Here is a 21,465-nt window from a genome sequence, read left to right on the forward strand (position 1 = left end):
GGATCATTAGAAATGGAGCCCATTATATATGGAGTATTATTAGGGCCCATCATACACTGGAACATCATCCATGAAGCCCATCATATACTGGAGCATTCCAAATGGGGGACATCAGACACTGGAGTAGCATTTACGGGGCCCATTATACACTGGAGCATTAGAAATGGAGCCCATTATATATGGAGCATTATTTGGGCCCATAAGACACTGGAGAATTATCCATGGGGACCATCATATACTGTAGCATTATGTGGAACTCATCATATACTGTATGGAACATTATATGTGACCAATTATTCTGTAAGGAGAAATATATGGGGCTCATTATTCTGTATGGCGCACTAGGTGGTGTCCATAATACTGTATGGAGTAATATACTGTCCTTTATTTGAGCTATTGTACAATTTAAAATAGCATATACAGGCAGACAAATATTTCCAGAATCCGTCCTTTCCTCAACCCTCAATCTACTAACATGCTTGTGCATGCCCTCATCATCTCCCGCCTCGACTACTGCAACATCCTTTTCTGTGGTCTCCCTGCTAACACCCTCGCACCTCTCCAGTCCATCCTTAACTCTGCCGCCCGACTAATTCATCTCTCTCCTCGCTACTCCTCCGCTTCTCCCCTCTGCAAATCTCTTCACTGGCTCCCATTCCCTCAGCGTATCCAGTTCAAATTACTAATTCTGACCTACACGGCCATCTATAACCTGTCTCCCCCATATGTCTCTGAACTAATCTCCCGATACCTTCCCTCACGTAACCTCCGGTCCTCCCAAGACCTCCGTCTCTCCTCCACACTTATTCGCTCCTCACCCAACCGCCTCCAAGACTTCTCCCGAATAGCCCCTATTCTCTGGAATTCTTTGCCCCAACAAGTCCGACTATCAACCACATTTGGATCCTTCAGACGGAACCTGAAAACCCACCTCTTCAAGAAAGCCTACAGCCTGCAATGACCCCGCTACCTCCTTCTCTCTCACCACTACCGGTGACATCACCTCAACCAACACCGGAACTGCTGCAACCCACCAACCTACTATCTCCTTCCCCACCATCCTGTAGCATGTAAGCCCGAAAGGGCAGGGTCCTCTCTCCACTCTGTATCAGTCTGTCATTGTTAGTTTGTTTACTGTAAGTGATATCTGTAATTTGTATGTAACCCCTTCTCATGTACAGCACCATGGAATCAATGGTGCTATATAAATAAATAATAATAATAATAATAATAATAATAATAAAGAGAGAGAGAGCGCAATAGGGTCTTATCCGGGTAGATATTGAAAGAAATAAAAGAATTTTACTCACCCTTTCCAGGAGAGTTAAAGGCATATAGATCAGTTGCCATCTTGCTTCACGTCCAAAGGTCCACTCCGTGACCACCAGTATAAATCCTTAATGGAATAAAATTCTTGGACTTATGTGCGCATGTAACTAGGCTCGTTAAAGGGTCAACATTGACTTTTAGGATTGCTACCTCCAATAGGTGGCACTAGAGTTCTAGTCCTCTTCCTCTCTGAAGAGACAATTTGCATAATTAGCATATTTCCCAGAGGAGCATTGCGGCTTTAAGTCTCCTCACCTCGACATGCTTAGCATGTCATTCTCCGCAAGGAGAAATGATACTTCTTGGATATCTGCTTGACAAAGTATCACATCCAGGTTGTATTTAGAGTTTAACCATTTATTTCCCAACGCGTTTCGAAGTACATCACACTTCTTCCTCAGGGGATGACATGTCATCCCCTGAGGAAGAAGTGTGATGTACCTCAAAACGCGTTGGGAAAAAATGGTTAAACTCTTCATACAACCTGGATGTGATACTTTGTCAAGCAGCGCACACAAGTCCAAGAATTTTATTCCATTAAGGATTTACAATTTAAAATAGATCAGTCATGTCATGTAAGCAGTGAAGTATTTTTCATTGCACTATACCTATATTTCTGTGCCGTATCGGAGCATCATGAGTTGTGGTATGTGTTAAAGGGGCGCACTGACACTCTTTGGCCCAGGGCACATGAAAACCTGGAGCCAGCCCTACCCCCCCACAACTTTAGCCAAATAACCCCCAGTTTTCAATGCGTAACTATTATTATAAAGTAAATTAAGGTTGACAGGCTTCAGTAATAAGAATTGATGTTTTTGGCATTGAAATGGGCACTGTAGGTGTGTTTACTGTCCTCCACTCCCTGCCGACTTTGCTTCCCCATTGACTAGCATTGGGTTTCGTGCTTCAGTCGGCCTCCGACTTTTCCCTATAGTCGGCCGATTTCGTTCGACCCGACTTTTGCGAAAGTCGGGTTTCATGAAACCCGACTCGACCCTAAAAAAGGCAAAGTCGCTTATCTCTAGTTAAAAATGATCCAACAGAGTTATGACGTTCCCTTACAATACATAATATGGTGCAGCTTGGTATTCAAAGTGTATAGCAATATTCCCTTTCTCCTAATGAACTAAGAGCTCTTGGATGCATCATCAGTCACTGTCGTCACTGCCAATACTCTGTGTAGTGATATGAACCCTGCACATACCCATTTAGTCTTTACTGTCTTATTATATGTTACTTTTATTTAATTTATTTGTCACACAATATTTCTTCACTACTCTGAAGCCCATATTACTTATCTGCAGGAAAACTAAAAAGGAATTACACTGTCAGCTGCCAGAGGGGGAAGGAGATTCTACTCAAAGCTCATCCACAGCTGTACAGGTTGGCAACAGCACCAATGGTAACATGTTGAAATGATAATGTACTTGTTAGAAACATGATAAATTATTTTAAAATAGTTCTTAACATTTTACTTGATGTTTGGTTTGAGAATTCATGATAGCCCTCTTTTAACTAAATATGCTTTAAAACACCTATAACAATTCTAAATCACATACATAAAAAAGGGGGAGTGAATACTTAGAACACAAGTACAAAAAAACTTCCTTCTCACTCCCCACTGTGGGTGGTCTTGGTTGTCCTTTCTCATTCTCGGGTCCTCTACCAGAGGCCTGGGAGTTTGAGGGTTCTGCGCAGGATCTTAGTTGTTTCCAGCATTGCGCTTTTCTGGACAGAGAGCTCAGATGTTGCTCCTAGTCTTTGTTGTAGCCACTCTTCCAACTTAGGGGTCACTGCTCCAAGTGCTCCTATCACCACGGAATCGCTGTTGCTTTCACCTTCCACATCTTCTCAAGTTCTCCTTTGAGGCCCTGGTATTTCTCCAGCTTCTCATATTCCTTCTTTCTGATGTTGCTGTCACTTGGCACTGCCACATCTATTATCGTTGCTGTCTTCTGATCCTTGTCTATTATCAAAATGTCTTGTTGGTTAGCCAACACCTGCTTATCTCTCTGGATCTTGAAGTCCCAAAGGATTGTTGCCCTTTCATTCTCCACCACTATCTCTGGGGTCTCCCACCTGGACTTAGGGGGACTTGGCCCATATGCTGCACAGATGTTCCTGTATACAATTCCCGCTACTTGGTTGTGGCATTCGGTATACGCTGTTCCTGCTTGCATTTTGCATCCTGCCACTATGTGCTGGATGGTTTCTTGTATTTCTTTGCATAGTCTGAACTTTGGATCTTGTCTTGTGTGGTAGATTCCTGCTTCTATGGATCTGGTACTTAGTGCTTGCTCTTGTGCTGCTATGATTAGTCCAGCTTTCTCCAGCCATTGGTAGGATTTCCCCATGTCAGCCACCTCCATTATTTGTCGATGGTACATCCCATGCATCGGCTTGTCTTGCAATGGCGCTTCATGTTCCTGTTCTTCCTTCCAGATCTGTTGTTGTTGCTGCCTTATTCATTCTCTCAGCATTTCATCTTTTGGTGCCATTTTTCTGATTGATTACTCCCTGTTTCATCTGTGATGGAGGCTTGGATGCTTATCAAGCCTCACCCACCCTCCTTTCTGTTGGTATACAATCTTTGGGTGCTAGACTTAGGGTGGAGACCTCCATGCATTGTGAGGAGCTTTCGTGTATTCACATCTGCAGCTTCCATCTCTTCCTTTGGCCAGCACAATATGCCTGCTGGGTATTTGATAACTGGATCCATGAATGTTTTTTCCAGTAGCCCATTGATCATCAGATTGTCCTGGTTCCTTGACATCTGACGTGGACCTTATTAATCCGGGCGTCGGCATGACTCTCTTTGTTCGTGACACTCATGTTTATTGAGGTAGGCACTATAATGTTAGTAAGTCTTGCCCAAGAACCACTACTGGTATATTATGTCCAACCACCACAGCCATAGCTTTCTGATTTATTGAACATTCAGATATCATTATCTGACACAAAATAATGAGGTGATGGAAAAAATTCAAGTAGATAAAAAGAAGATTTACCAGAGCCAAGATTTGAATCCCTATTCTCCCATGTCGGTGGTTGTGCACTTTTACCAGCTACCTAAGGTAATAATATAGTGTTAAGAGCCTTGGTATATAATTTAATTTATTTTCCACAGGGTAGAGCTGGGATTTGAACCCTAGTCTCCCATGTCGTAGGCTATGCACTTAACCATTACACTATAACAGCCACAGATATAATTTTATTAAATATTTTAAATTACACTGCCAATTAAAAATGTGGGAACATCATACGATAGAAAGTTCTATGGAAACCACGTTAAATATGGGTATAGTATAAATGATCAATAAACTCTAAGGTAAATAAAATGGCTGAGCATTAGACATATAATGTAATATTAATTGCAGTCCTTAAATCAATCTGTATACGAGGTAAACCGATGCACCCAAGGAATATAGAATAACTACAAATCCCCAATCAAGGTCATGGAGATATAGGAATGGTGCAATGGACACTCCACTTATCATACAAAAACTAATTTAATAAGGGATTACAATACAAAAAATAGACAGGACTAAAGCAAGGTTACCTTCAAAAGGACAACACTGGGGAAGTATATTAGATCATTGTAATGAGACGTGTCAAAATACCAGGCACAATACAGCCGGAATTAGTATGAAAAGTACATAAAGAGCATTATCGCTATATCATGTGAATACAATGGTTAAAATCAAAGGAGGCATCAAGAGGAAAAAGGTGCCGTGCAACTAAATAAATAGATATATGCATGTGGTGGGAGTACCAAAGCAGTACTTTCACTAATGAAACAAGCAGCATTGCAAAAGTGGCAGAACTGCTATGCTAGAAATGGTGTACTAGCAATAATATGTGATAATGAGAGGTAACAAACATTTTTGTAATTTTAACTCCTTCCTTATTGATGACGGAATAGTACGTCATCGGTAAGGTCTCCCGCTTTGAGGTGGGCTCCGATGGTGAGCCCACCTCAAAGCCGCAACATGTCAGCTGTTATTAACAGCTGACATGTGTCCGTAATAGGCGCGAGCAGAATCGCCGTCCGCCCGCGCCTATTAACTAGTTAAATCCCGCTGTCAAAGCTGACAGCGGGCATTTACATAGCATTTCCGGCCGCCGGGCCGGAAATGAGCTCATCGCCGACCCCCGTCACGTGATCTGCTCATCGCCCATATGTAGCAGAGCCAATCGAGTATTGCATGCTTCAAGCCTCCGATGGAGGCTATTGAAGCATGCCAAAAGTAAAAAAAAAAAAGTTTAAAAATAAAAAATCCTAAACGTTCAAATCACCCCCCTTTCGCCCCAATCAAAATAAAACAATAAAAAAATCCCACATACACATATTAGGCATCACCGAGTTCAGAATCGCCAGATCAATAAAAAAGCATTAACCCGATCGCTGAACAGCGTAGCGGGAAAAAAATTCAAAACGCCAGAATTACGTTTTTTTGGTCGCCGTGACATTGCATTAAAATGCAATAATGGGCGATCAAAAGAACGTATCTGCACAAACTTGGCATCATTAAAAACGACAGTCCGGCACGCAAAAAATAAGCCCTCAACCGGCCCCAGATCACGAAAAATGAAGACGCTACGGGTCTCAGAAAATTGCGCAATTTTTTTTTTTTTTTTTTTTTTAAGCAACCTTTGGAATTTTTTTCACCACTTAGATAAAAGAGAGCATAGACATGTTTGGTGTCTATGAACTCGTAATGACCTGGAGAATCATAATGGCAGGTTAGATTTAGCAACTAGTGAACCTAGCAAAAAATCCAAGCAAAAAACAAGTGTGTGATTGCACTTATTTTGCAATTTCACCACTCTTGGAAATTTTTTTCCCGTTTTCAAGTACATGACATGGCAAAACCAATGGTGTCGTTTAAAAGTAGAACTCGCCCCGCAAAAAATAAGCCTTACATGGCCATATTGATGGAAAAATAAAAAGGTTATGGCTCTGGAAAGAAGGGGAGCGAAAAACGAAAAATCGAAAAAAGCTCCGGGAGTGAAGGAGTTAATAAATACCAAATAAAGTTATACACGGGCCCGTGGATTCCACTGGGTAAGGCTCCAGTGCAGACTTTTTACATGGGTTGGATTGTTTGATTCATCCTAACATTCACCACTAACTATAAAGCAACATACACAACTCTACTCTGCACTTACCCTAATATCACTTGTATTTTATTAGTGCCACTTTTTTGGCATTCTGCCTCCTTCTTATGCATAACTTTATTTGGTATTTATTGCACAGAGCTGATGAGGATGTCGCATTATCGCTCTTGCAAATGTCAATCACGCCCGGGGGGTGGCGAGAGGGTTTTCTTACAAAATAAGAGGCAGAATTAATCCAAAGGAATCAACAAATATCAAACATATCATTTCTTATATGGGAATCAATGCATTTACTGAGAAGGAGCTCTCTATGGCACATGTGCCTTGGGCAGCCATCACTTTCTGATATGTGATATCATTATCTGACACTAATTATGAAATGATGGAAAAAATTAAATTAGATGAAAAGAAGAATGACCAAAATGTGCCCACTGCTCTAAATTGTTGTTTTGGTAACGCATATATTTGCTGTTCTATTCTCACATACAGGATTTGCAAACATTCCCTATAGCTGAATTCCTTTATTTTCGTGAAAATTATCTGGATTTCTGCAAGGTCCATTCAAAATACATGGGACAGCCACAAAAGTATCTTTAACAAATCTGTGGCATATTGTAACACAGTGCAAGGCAGTGCTGACACAGCAGTTAGACACCTTTACCAAAAGTATTATAACAGAGCTGGGTTTGACACAGTTAACCCTGCTGTTATGTTCGGTTAAAAACGACCAATTTTGAACTTTAATATTTTTTAAAATATTCAAGATACAGTTCTGAAACTTGTGGTTGATTGACTTTTCCTCATTTGAAGGGTTCTTACTATGGGTACATTTTTTTTTTTTTTGTTTACTTTTTGCTCCACAATTTTTTATACACTTGTACTGTTCGGTCAAAAATGACCGATAGCCTTTTATAGTGATCTCCGAGTACGGTAAAATAAAGGAGCTAAAATCTCATTATGGACTATATATTACATCTACTACTATTTATCAGTTTATTTAGGTCCTTTTGGTCCATGCAGATTTACACATACATACATTTTCTCATTACAATACTGCTGATGGATTACCTTCCAGTATAGTTATGTGACAAATATTTTTACCCTGCTGTTCATGTAAAATAGTTCAATTCAGTTCATTTCATATTGTAAATGAACATATTCTCTTTTTTAACTTGTGTTCCTTTATCTAATTACTGTGAAATGCTGACTGGAAAGAGTACTAATAAATTCTGTCTGAAAAGTGTGTTTGCTTTACTCTGAGCTCTTAAGCCCCTGTTACACATAGCGATATCGCTAGCAATATCGCTGTAACGTCACTGGCTTTGTGACGTTATAGCGATATCGCTGTGTCTGATACCTCCGACCGGCTCCCCCCACTGCTCATCGCTGGTCGCGTGAGAACGTCCTGGACCATTTCTCGTCGGGCGCTTCCTGCTGTGGAGATGAGCGACGCGTGGACGCGGGCGGGAGGACGTCAGGATCGCCGCGTCTGACAGGTAAGTAGCGACCCCCGACCCCTGCGATGTCGCTGGTGAGATCTGCCTGTGTTGCAGCTCCCTAGCGACCACTTAGCGATGCACCAGCGATCCTGACCGCGTCATATCCTTGTCGGGGATCGCTGGTGCATCGCTAAGTGTAACGGTACAATTATCCTAAAGGGTGGGCAGTGTTTTATTTTATCTTATCAGTAGTCAATTGCCATAGTAGTCTATCCAGTTTCATTTTCAGTCCAGCTGGAGAGAGCAGAGAGGACATATACAGACAGAGTTCTGAAGGATCATCGTTAAATATGCAATATGCATAAATATTCCAATAAAGCCATGTTAAATGTTTTGACACAAAAAAATAAAAAGTTTTTCTTTCCATTTTTCATTTGTTTATAAACAACCAGGTTCACATACAATATAATACTGCAAAAATTATTCATTTAAAACACTTAAATTAGCTAAAAATCAAGACTTTATTAGGTCCGGTCAAAAATGACCAGAACATAACAAGTGTATAGTGGTAACGAACAGAATAGCAGGGTTAAGGCAGAACTGGCAAGTGGCGCAGAGGAGTAGAAGAGATGGGTTTGCCAAAGGTTTCAGGCTTAAATGGCTAGCGGTGTATCAGTCAAGGTGTCAGTGTGTATGTCAACTACCTGAATACTCATTCAGCTTCTCACTGCCTGATCATGATTATATCACCAGGGAGAGTGACTTTTAATTGATGTCGCACCCTGACATGCAGAAGAATAGAGGGCGCTGGCATCAGCAAGAAGATGATGCCGCAATTGGGGTTGGAATCTGGAGCGGTGAGTAACTGTGTCATCTATGTATAAAATCTAAAACTATACTCATAGGGGAATGTAGGAGACACAATGTTATAAATAAAAAAGAGCATGTACGGTATTCTTTTTAGTGAACAATTTAGTAAACTATCTCCTGGATAATAGGATTTGTAAAATTCTCATCAGTACAATGTCATACACACAGACATTTGCCATGATGCGCAGGAACCTGAGGTTCACTTTAGCTAACCAGAATATCTTTTTCTGCTCTCCTCTAGAGAAGTGCAACTCTTGTGGGACAGAACTGTCACACCTCGTACATACGGTTTTCACATGCCTGCAGCATTTCCAATAATACAGAAATCTATGGGAATAAAGACTGTTTTACTGTAGAGCACATTTTTCTCTCACGGATACAGACATTGAACATATGACAGATCGCTAAAGCTCTACCTCCAGCACCACGTCACGTCTCTGGTGTTTCCCACGTGGTATTCACATGCAATGGTCACATATCGGACAGCTTCAACCCTTTTCCTGTGAGAGTTGTCTGCTATTCTAACACAATTCACGGCCAGTTAACACAGAAAATATACAGTGAATTCATCGTGCCTCACCATAGCCATGTTTTACCAAAAAACCTAAACAGTTAGGCCGGTTTCACATTTGCGCTTCATAGCGCAGCGACGGCCTGCACACGGCCGCCGCTAAGCCCTGCCCCCTCACAGCTCCCTGCCCGCCCCATCCGGTCATCCCCTCCTACTAGCGCACATGGACGCTTGCGATCTGCGCACCCTATCTTTAGCATAGGGTGCGCAGATCGTGCGCTGGCAGGATTTTGCCGTGCGCTGCGCACTTTTGAAGGTGCGCCGTGCGCGCCGAAATGCAACATGCTGCATTCGGCGCACCTTCAAAAGTGCGCAGCGAACACCAAAATCCTGCTAGCGCACGGCCAGCGCACGATCTGCGCACCCTATGCTAAAGATAGGATGCACAGATCGAAAGTGTCCATGCGCGCTAGTAGGAGGCGATGACCAGATGGGGCGGGCAGGGAGCCGGGAGGGGGCGGGGCTTAGCGGCGGCCGTGTGCAGGCCGTCGCTGCGCTATAAAACGCAAATGTGAAACCGGCCTTATTTTTGTACCAGATACTTCACAATATTCTGCAGCACATCTTGGCGATATATCAACCTATATGACATATTATCTTTATTTGTTGGTTCTAATTCTAACAAGGATATTGGTAGCTGCAATGTCAATGTGTTAAAAGTTTATTTCAAAGAATTTGCTTATTTCTAATCAAGAGCAGTGTTTACCCCTTGGCGTCAGGGCGATTTTTTGATATTTTTCTCCCCTTATTCCAAGAGGCAAAACTTTTTTATTTCTCTGTTGACATAGTTAAATAGGAGCTTAATTTTCTGAAGGACAATTTGTAGTTTTGAATGACACCAATATTTTTTCCCTTCAATACACTGAAAAACAGGGGGAAAAAATCCAAGTGGGGTGAAATAATGGAAAAAAAAATGCAATTCTGCCATAGTTTTTTGGATCTCGCTGTTATTATGTTCATTTCATGGTAGAAATGACCTAACTGCATGATCCTTCAGGTCAGTACAATAACGACAATATCAAAATTGCACAGATTTTTTTTTAATTTTAAGTGGTAAAAAATAATTTCGCAGTTTGAAAAAAAAAAAATTTAATACCATTCGTCATGATCTAAAACCTGTAACATTTTTATTTCTCCATCGATGGGAGCTCTGTTGTGACTTATTTTTTGTGACACAAACTGACAGCTTTCATAATACCACAATTTGGGATAGATATATGTTTTGATCGCCTCTTATTGTATTTTTGTAGGGAAGACTGGTGCCAGAAAATCTGCAATTCTGTCAATTCAGATTGTTTTCCCTTTATGGTGTTTACTGCATGGGTTGATAAAATGTTTATTTTTACATTTTTTAACTTTCCCCCAATATTGCTCCCATCTAAATCTTTATCCCCTTAACATATTGCAGTCATCACATTATAAAGTGCTGTGTGCTTACATTTTGCCCATTTTGCCTTTTAATTCATCTGTTTTCCATTAAGTTTCTGTCATCACATGATTGATAGCTGACCAGTATAATCCTTCTAAGCTCTATGTAGAAACAGGAGATCAATTTTCCCTGCATATATAATAAGTGGATTGGCAGGGGGAGTAGCTGGGTAAGGAGTTGAAGAGGGGAATGATAAATGCAAGGACAAGAGACTTCCTGTTTCTACATAGAACTGAGAAAAGACAAGAATTAGCTGTGTAGAAAGACAAAATGAGCAATTGTATGTACACAGTGCTATATAATACGGTGACTGCAATATATTAAAAGGATAAAACCTCTGATGGGAAGAGTGCTTCTTTAATGGGACTGCCGGAGATTGTCAAGTAAACTGACACTCGGCTCAAACTCTGGTCAGGAAGACGAGAATCAGAAAAGAGAATCACCGCTTCCGCTTGTGTGAGCGATCTCTAATAGTTGTCCTGTGCATTAACATCTTGTCTGCATCTCTAATTAGTGCTCTCCTTGCTTGAGATGTCATTTTAGGTGGATGGAAATGTCTTGATAGGTTTGCGGTTGTGCTATACTTCTTCCATTTTTAGATGATGGATTGAAGTGCTCCATGAGATCTTAAGAGCTTGAGCTATTTTTTTTTTTTAAAACATAACCCTGGTTTACTCTTCTCCACAACTTTATCCTTGACTTGGCTGGTATGTTCCTTGGTTTTCATGATACTTTTTGACCCATAACTTTCTCAAACAAACCTCCAAGGCCTTCACAGAACAGCTGTAGTTATACTGAGAATAAATTACACACCGGTGAACCCTATTTACTAGTTATGTGACTTCCAAGGCAATCGGTCACTCAGGATTTTATATAGGTGTATCAGACAACAGGAGGCTGAACACAAATGCTCGTCACAATTTTCAGATTTACATACCGTATATACTTGTGTATAAGCCGACCCGTGTATAAGCCGACCCCCCTAATTTTGCCACAAAAAAATGGGAAAACTTATTGACTCGTGTATAAGCCGAGGGTGGAATCCATAGACTATGCCCCCATATGTTGCTCCATAGAATATGCCCCCATATATTGCTCCATAGACTATGCCCCCATATACTGCTCCATAGACTATGCCCCCATATGCTGCCCCATAGAATATGCCCCATATGTTGCTCCATAGAATATGCCCCATATGTTGCTCCATAGATTATGCCCCCATATGCTGCTTCATAGAATATGCCCCCATACGCTGCTCCATAGAATATGCCCCATTTGCTGCTACCTTGACTATGCCCCCCTAATGCTGCTCCATAGAATATGCCCCCATATGCTGCAAAAAAAAAAGCCATACTCACCTCTCCTGGGTCCATTGCCGCTGTCTGCTGCTTCTTGTGTCAGTGACTGTTCAGCCAGCAGAGGGGCGGCGCGCACTAACCACGTCACCGCGCCCCCTGCTGCCTAGCCGTCACTGACACAGGATGCAGCAGAGACAGCGGTGAGCCGCAATGGACCGGGGGACAGGTGAATATCACTATATTCACCCATCCTGCCGCGGTCTCTGCAGCCTCGATCGCTTCTCCACTGTCTCCCTTCCTGTCTTCAGCGGTCACATGGTGCCGCTCATTACACTCATGAATATGCACATATTCATGAGTGTAATGAGCGGTACCACATGACCACTGAAGACAGGAAGGGAGACAATGGGGAAGGGAGACAGTGGAGAAGCGAGCGAGGCTGCAGAGACCGCGGCAGGACAGGTAAGTATGATCTCTGATACCCCCGCTCCCCCTCCCCCGCCGACCCCCAGGTATATGACCCGTGTATAAGCCGAGAGGGGGCATTTCAGCCAAAAAAATGGGCTGAAAATCTCGGCTAATACACGAGTATATACAGTATTTTTAAAATATTTAGAAAACCACGCAGCATTTCCTTTACACTTCTCAAACACGTATTACGTAGAATGTAAGTCCGCAAGGATAGGGTCCTCTCCCCTCTGTACCAGTCTGTCATTGTAAATTTGTTTACTGTTAACGATATCTATAACTTTGTGTGTAACCCCTTCTCATGTACTGCACCATGGAATTAATGGCGCTATATAAATAAATAATAATAATACTTAGTGTTGGTAGAATTTACAATACATTTAAGTTTGTAGTTGTAACATGAAAAAAATGTGTTAAAGTTCACGGGGTATGAATACTTTTTCAAGGCACTGCACATATAAAATGCTGTGTAGCTTACATTTCTTGCTATGCAAATCTAATACTACAGAATGGGGTGTTTTTTTCAGCAAAACTATAATTAATTCTTGGCAAAAAATTCTCATGCATTAGATGAGGATTGCTCCAGGTTTAAATTTTTGCATTGCACTGGTGAAATCTGCTGCCAAAGTCCATACCAAACCTAAATTCTGCATCTAAAAATTTGCTACAAAACCCTATTCAAGTTTCATAGCGTAAAATAAACCTGAGAACACTCCTTTAAATATCAACCCCAATAAAGTGGTCAACTACCAAATGGACAGCTCCTGAAATCAGAAATAAACATCCAACATAAAAAAAAACACCCTCCTTCTGGGTTAGGGAAACTTATGCCACCAAATAAATTTAATATTGATGGAAAAACAACCTGATTAAAAAAATATTACCGGTTAATTTCATAATGACATCTGAAACCATCAATGCTATGCTATGTCCAATTGAATACAGTACTGAAAAACTATACACACGCTTTAATAAAAAAAGATCCATGAAAGCATCTCAAGTCCCCATGACAAAGTGGGCTGTGATTCGTGACTGGCATAGAATGCCTAAATAATACTCCCATAAAGGCCACATAATATTGTCATTACTTCAACATGACCTATGGGGGAACGCAGCGCTGAGTATGGAGGAGAGACGCTTGTCCAGGAGGTATCAAATTTTTCAAGAAAGTGTTGTCCAGTGGTGGACAAACCGCTCAAATTTGTTTTATTACAAACAAAGGCACTTAAAACTAGAGTGTAAATAAAAATGCATTATAATCTCTGACGTTTGTGGAATCATAATGAGCTCAAAGTTTAAAACACATGAGTGAATTACCTGTGGGAGTAAGGCAATCTTTCCAATCAAAGTACCCAGCATAAATGCCAGGCTCTAGAGATCCAACTATGGGGTCCGCTTTCATTTCTATAAATTTTTCAAATAAACTTTGATCCAGTTCTTCCAAAGACTCGGCGCTGGCCTAGAATACAAAAACCAAACAATTAACTGTTGGGTGGCTTCCTAATACCAGTAAGAGGCTAAACACTCAGAATGCACATGGCCCATACATAGATGTGTTTCTCTTTTTTCTAGATTTTATAAATGTTACATCTTCTGAATAGGTTTTTTTTTTTTTTTTTTTAATAGCTGGAGTCTTCTTTATTTGTGGCACATGAAATCTATCACTGAATCTCATTTTTGCATTTGCACTTCTTGCTACCCTTTTTCCCCAGAGCTATAACTTTTTTATTTTTCCATCAATATATGAGCTTTTTTTTTTTTGGACCGGACAAATTGTACTTTTGAACCACACCATTGATTATACCATATAATGTCTTAATGTCCTGGAAAACAGGAAAAAAAAAATTCCAAGTGTGGTGAAATTGCAAAAAAAAAAAGGGCAATTCCACAATTGTTTTTTGCTTTTTTTTTTTTCCTTATGATGTTCACTAAATGCTAAAACTGACCTGCCATTATGATTCTCCAGGTCATTACGAGTTCAAGGACACCAACCGTGTCTAGGTTCTTTTTTTATATATAAATGGTGAAAAGAAATTCCACAATACAAAAAAGGAAAGAAAAAAAAAAAATGGTGTCCTTTTTCGAGACCTGTAGAGTCTCAATTTTTCGTGATCTGGGGCTGGGTGAGGTCTTATAATTTTGGGGTCTGGATTTTTTTCTCATTACGCCGTTTACTTATCAGATTAATTATTTTTATGTATTGATAGATTCTGATACCAAATATAATTTTTTTTTTAAATTGTTTTATATTGAATGGGGGGGCTGATTTAAACTTTTTTTTATTTTTAAAATTATGGTTTTTATGTTTTTTGCTTTTTTTTTAAATCAAAATAAAGTTAACTAAGTATCCCATGTTATTTAAATGTACTATTACCATGTACTTGTTGTAGAGTTTATTCTCATTTGTGTTTTTTTTTTTCTTGGGCTGTGTCTGTGAAATGGCCACAGGGTGAACATGGTGAACATGATCTTACACTTGGCACATACAGTACCATCTTAGGCTATGTGCACAAGTAGTTTTTTGGGTGTGCGGATTTTGTAGAGAAAACCGCAGGTAAATCCGCAGGACTTATCTGCGGTTTTTCCCCTCATAATGGATGAGGTGTAAAACTGCAGCGTTTCTGCACCAAACAATTGACATGCTGCGGTTTGTAAACCACAGCAAAACCGTGAGGAAAAAACCGCAGCATGTGCACAGCTTTTTTTCATTTCCATAGGAAATAAAGGTACTGTACAATGCAGCAGAATCTGCTGCAGACCCGCAGCAGAATCCGCACCGTGTGCACATACCCTTATAGTCTGGGGTAGCAAAAAACTGGTGACAAAGTTGTTTTGAAGTTAATTGGGTTGTTACATTACCCCAAATGGTCACCGCAGCTCCGGCTTCTCAAATCTATAGCAATCAGCTGACGTCACGTCTAGCCAGGAAAAATGTACCATTATTTAGTGGTTATGCTAATGAACGTCGCACAAGAATTGGTCATAATTTATGCTGAATTCTTGACTGTGATTTTTGTAGACCTGATACAGAAAAACTACAGTAGATTGGTATAATAAAAAAATAAATAAATGAGAAAACCGTACAGTATTATAACGCTAGTGAAATGCATAGCTATGAAATATGTACATCATTTATGTCATTAGAAACCACAAACAGCATTGTACTAGAATTTCAGCAAATTCAATTTTGCTATATACGAATAAAAGATATTCTAGAAGAAATTCACCAATTTCATTGTAAAACGTGCTTAATGCAAATATGTACATGGCCTTGTGCACAAATAAACACACATCTACTAAAAAAATATTATGGCTTTGATCATAACCCTGATAGGTTGTAAAAAATAACATGTAGAAATAATAAATTACCATGATAAGTAAGGTCGCCCACTCTGACATTTTCATTCTTTGAAAAAAAAATCCCATATGTAACTCATAAAGGAAAACCAACGCAACAGAGATTTGATTTTTCTCTTTTTTTGTCGATAACGATCTTAAGGGTTAGGTGCTGACGCGAAATATTTGCGTGCCAAATACCTTAAGTAGAAATCTGATGGCAGGAAATGGATTAGTACTTTGCAGAATCTGTAACACTTTGTTATCTGGAACTGTTACCTGTCGTGCCAAGTGTGGGAGAGAAGGGCCGAAGCACTGAAATCATTTTTTTAATTGTATAAAAAAGCAAACTGCATACACCCCCCAGTTAAAGGGATGGTACCAAGTTCTTATTTATTTATTTTACTCATCATTAACTTGCCTTCCCAGTAATAAGCACGTAACACAAAGTAAAGAAGAACCCGCCCCCACAAAAGCTTAAAGGGTTTCTCAGCTAGAAAGATTCTTCTGAATGAGTCAGAATCAGAAGAGGGGCAGTGCAGCTTAGTTTAGCAGTGTCACATTACAAACCATTCTATCAGCTCTCCTTTCATAGCACTCTCACCTCAGCTGTACTGCCCTTCCCTATAAAAACCCTATCTAATGACATGTCAGCAGTAATCACATTTATATCAGCTGTGCTCAGAGAACTTGTACATGCTCGGCAGTTAGATCAAGGCTGTCATTATGTCTCACACAGGAGCAGTAAATAACAGCCAGACAAGCTACTACTGTTTGAGGTATAATACTAGCCCTATTTCACTGCACAGGGAGTATAGGTTGACCAAGGACAGCAGACATAAGTGTGATTACTGACACATCTCCAGACAGACAATGTGTGTGTTTGTAGGGTCTATTACAATAGAGGTAACAGTGTTATGAAAGAAAGAAGGAGAGCTTACAGAACAGTTTGTAATGTGACAGCTAAACTCAGCTCTGCTGCCCCTCAACCCCACACTGACTCATGCAGAAGGCTACACCAGAAGATCAGAGTTGTATCAAACACACACGCACACACAACCTGCTCTAAGCTATGATAAAAAAAAAATAAAAAACATTTCAATTTTCTCTGCAGGCACTATTATATTCTGTGTCCAGTTCAACATGAAAAAATTGGTGAAAGGGCCTCTTTAATTCAGTTTTGTGTTGAAATAACAGATATGCTTTAATGTGTTATATACTGATGGTGTAGAGACAAAATTTAAGGGCTACGCCTCAAAAAAACCAAAACAAGTTAACACCTCTCCTCAGCCCGCTGGCCCCCAAGGATCTGGAATTAAGAAAATGGGGCACATGCTCCAACTTCTCTGCAATCATTGCCTGTGGGATTGCCGAGAACATCGATAGGCTATTTCTGGCCCATTTCCCATGTACAATGAATGTAATGGGGGCCGCGCATGCACACTTCCACTCCATTCAAGATAGGACTGCAGAGCCTCAGTCTCAATTCACCGAGGTACTCCAAGATCAGATCCTCAGTGAGCAGCAAGTTATCTATCCCTTATCCTCTGGGTAGATAATTTTTAGGGTGGGGGAGATGTGATGGAGAGGTGCAGTGAATTACTCTTTATGAAAACAGACTCTAGAAAGAAAAGTAAAGGCCAACAATATGAAGGTAATACCTTTGCTATGTTCTCAATACTCTGGAAGCCATGTTTCTCAAAATGGTCAGCAATGTTTAGCAATGTGTGTCTTTCCAGATAGTTACAATTGCTCAGAACAATTAGGAGCTTTTTCTCCTGAAATAGAAATGTGGAAGAAAAATTAACTAAAGTAATATTAAAGTATGTTACGCAATATTAAAATATGCTAAAGCCTAGAAGAATCTCACATATGGACCTCCAAAACCATAAAAGGCCGTTTAACATGATGCATAAATCATTTCATGATCACTAGAATAAACTATTAAAGGGAATCTGTAAGTATGATCCACCCCCAAGCTATTAAAAGGTTGACTGACATGAAAAGTGCGCAGTCATTTTATGTGAAAGTGCGTGATGTTCACACTTTCACATATCCCCAAGTATTACCTAGGTGGTTGGTCACATGTATGAGACTTGCATACTTGCGGCCACATGCCGACTAGACGCTTCTGGCTTCTCTCAATAGAAAACAACTGAGAGAAGTCAAATGAGTTTAGTTGGCACGTGACCGCAAGTATGCAAATGCCATATATACTTGTCCGGCCTCATTCAATATGTCTGTATTGAGCGAGGCCGCGCACGTCTAGTCGGCACATGACTGAATCTATGCAAATCACACACTTGCGGTCACACGCCTGCTACTTCCAGCACCAGAGATCTGGTGCCACGGTTCTTTCTAAAACCAAGGCATCTACAGCTTTTCATCTCATATTCTAAAAGTCACTTGGTCTTAACTCCCCCATACACTTCAGATAACTGTTGGCTTAACGACGGTTCGGCAGGATGTTCGGTGAGCAACAGTCTCGTCTGACACTACCATAAGCAGGAGTCCCCCTGGTCTGGTGAGCGCTCCTTTCTTCTCTATTGAAGAGCTGCTGCCAGATATCTCTGGTGAAGATCTTATCTGTAGGGAACCAAAGGATTGGCAATCTGAAAACTGGGCGTGCCGGATCCTTATCTCACATGAACGTACAGGCTCTCCTTACACTGTCTGCAGAGCCCGTCACTATTGGTGGCTTCAGCAGACGTTCATTCTAAAGCATTAGTTAACAGTAGTAAATACGTAAGTAGGTTTTGTGTCTGGCTCCACTCCCTGCCCTGTTTGCAAGAAGATTGGCTACCCCAGCTGAAATTAGAGCAGGTCAGTTGGAAATTAACCTGTTTTTTCTGCTGTTTTTTCATCAAATTTGTAAAAAATTCTGCAATATGATAGACAGTGGGGACAACACCATCTATTGATTACTGAAACCATTTATATCTAGGAACAGAGGTCGCGCTACACATTTTTCAGAGGAGTAAAAATACTCCTCCCAATATTTTTGAGGAATATTTTTCACCACGGAGGAGTACGCAATTTGTATGAATTAAAATTGGCCATACAGGGGTATACATTGCCATGCTATTAAAAAAAGGGTGGCCAGCAGAGATCCATCCAAAAGTCCCAGGCAGGCAGCAGAACAGAAGCCAAACAAGTCCCATAATTGTCAATAGGGTTTGTTTGGCAGATGGCACTTCTGTCATACGGCATACTCAGAGTCGGCACTTCTGTCATATAGTGAGCCGAGCACACTCACCCTGAGAACGTGGCCGGTACTATGGAGCACGGAGCGGGGTTACGTGTCCTGAAGCCGTGCTGGCTGCACTACACATGCTGGGAAGCAGAGAGAGGGCGCGGGGGTCACGTGTCCGTACAGCCGCCACTGCACTACACACGCTGAGATGCACAGAGAGAGCGCGCCGCGATGATGTCAGTCGCGCGGGTCACGTGTCCGTTACTCCACAGCTGCGCTGGACAGAGCGTTTTAGCTGCAGTGATGACATGTCCACAGCGGCTTCATAGACAGCTAGACCCCGACCCATGCCCTTCTAGCTGGCTTCGTCCTCATCGCCAGAGTTCTGCGTTCTAATCTCTTCACTACGAGAAGGGGACAAGCCAGCCTGCGAGCTAGAAGGGCCAACCTGTGCACTTCTACCTCGCCGGGACGGACCCCTGCCCTTCCACCTCGCCGGGGACGGACCCCTGCCCTTCCACCTCGCCGGGACGGACCCCTGCCCTTCCACCTCGCCGGGGACGGACCCCTGCCCTTCCACCTCGCCGGGGACGGACCCCTGCCCTTCCACCTCGCCGGGGACGGACCCCTGCCCTTCCACCTCGCCGGGGACGGACCCCTGCCCTTCCACCTCGCCGGGGACGGACCCCTGCCCTTCCACCTCGCCGGGACGGACCCCTGCCCTTCTACATTGCCGGCTCGTGCCCTTCTACCTCGCCGGACCCCTGCCCTTCTTGTAATGAAGGGATTAGAATGCAGAACTCTGGCGCTGAGGATGAAACCACTGACTCTTGAAGGGGGGTGTGCGGTCAGAAGGTGTATGTCTATGGCTGATGCTGCTGTGTCGTCTCCTGTCCCCGGCACTTCCAGCAGGCAGCACGGTGTGAGAGTGCAGCAGACACCACAGAACACGCTGCCCTGCCCGACCGGATACGCCGAGTGGTGAGGCCAGAGGCCGGGGGCGGAGCCAGGAGGCGCAGTAACTTCCGCGCAGCTGGAGAAGCCTCTGAGGGGGAAGGGGAGACTACCATAACGAACAAAGATGGCTCCGGCTGGGGCTGTCGCCTGAGCGGTGGGAGAGGAGGCGGGGTGTGGAGGAGGACGCGCTGCTCACATACATGGCGGTGGCAGCACTGCGGAGGGGGATGGGAGGCTGCGGCCGCCGCTGGCTTTGTCCGGCCGCCACTTCACGGCTCAGCTCAGAGACAAGCACAGAGGGCGCGCCGCGATGACGTGAGTCGCTCCGCCTCTGCAACATCTGATACTGCCCTTTCCCCAGCTCCGTCCAACTCGCTGCCACTGTAGATTAGAACGATGCGTCCCGTGGACGTATCGTACTAATCTGAAGGCGTTTTTTCGCCTGCCTGTGCGTCATAGACGCCCAGACAGGCGTTAATACGACTTCTGTCTAGGAATACTGTTCCTTTAAGACCAATAGAAAGCACAACCCCTGATGAGGTTGTCCAAGCATCAACAATGCTTGAAATGCCTTCCTTTCCAAGTCAGTGATGGCAATACATCCCTTCTGCAAAGTATACAGATAACCAAGTGACCACTCTTCAGATCTGACAAAACAATGGCATCTTTCTCAGGGAGTATACACGAATAACATTTATCAACTTTAGAACTAATACTTTTCACAGATCTTTTGACCGCCATGTGGTGCATTATTTCAAAGTCTGAGTCAATAAGTACTGTATATCTAAACCTCTGATACATTTAAAAAGAAAAATCAGCAAAACTAACAATAAAAAACGTACAGAGGATATTGTGGGTTCTTCATTAAGGCTTCCAAATAAGTCAGGAGATGAAATATCTGCTGAAACACTAAGAAATAAAGAAGCAATCGTGAGAAATACAGGAAAGCAACAAACCGGACTTTTCTGACAAGTAAATATTTAATCGCAAAGAAAGGACCTGGAAAGTGATGACTGCAGAGTCACAAGTATCTCATAACCATACGGCACTTTTCTCGGTATGTAGTATTTACAGCCAAATTGTTTGGAAGAAATGAGCGCGTTCTTCTATTTATCCTCAGCTATCAATAACACTGGAGGCCGTTACAGATGGGTAATCACAGAAATACACTGAATGCAATACAGAATGGTCTATTTTACCTGGTATGCAGGAAAATAAACTCCCCAACCCAAACAGCTTGCTGCAAAATGACTTAGGAACAAAGTAATGAATACAGTAGGACTACATGGAAAAATTAAGCATATTTCGGTATTTGTAGAGGAAAAGGTTCTACATCTATTTTTTTCAGTTATATAATTGTTTTTAATTTATTTTTGGCTTGCAATTAAAGTTGCGCCTTCATAAATAGATATTCCCATCTCAGCCAATTATATCCCTCTTATATAAGCAATGCTATT

General features: G+C 41.9%; 1 protein-coding gene across 1 annotated transcript in view; it reads right to left on the minus strand.

The window, feature by feature from the left end:
• The window catches only part of EXOC2 (exocyst complex component 2), a 274,558-nt gene that overhangs the window by 37,521 nt on the left and 215,572 nt on the right, over positions 1-21,465 (minus strand). The window contains exons 20-22 of the mRNA XM_073550138.1: positions 20,851-20,917; positions 17,520-17,636; positions 13,840-13,981 (exon numbers count right to left, since the gene is read on the minus strand). Of these exons, the coding sequence (XP_073406239.1) occupies positions 13,840-13,981; positions 17,520-17,636; positions 20,851-20,917 (326 nt within the window). The remainder of the gene's footprint in view (positions 1-13,839; positions 13,982-17,519; positions 17,637-20,850; positions 20,918-21,465) is intronic.

The sequence above is a fragment of the Dendrobates tinctorius genome, unplaced genomic scaffold, assembly GCF_039654945.1.
Source record: "Dendrobates tinctorius isolate UK_male_01 unplaced genomic scaffold, ASM3965494v1 ptg000163l, whole genome shotgun sequence".
Taxonomy (NCBI): domain Eukaryota; kingdom Metazoa; phylum Chordata; class Amphibia; order Anura; family Dendrobatidae; genus Dendrobates; species Dendrobates tinctorius.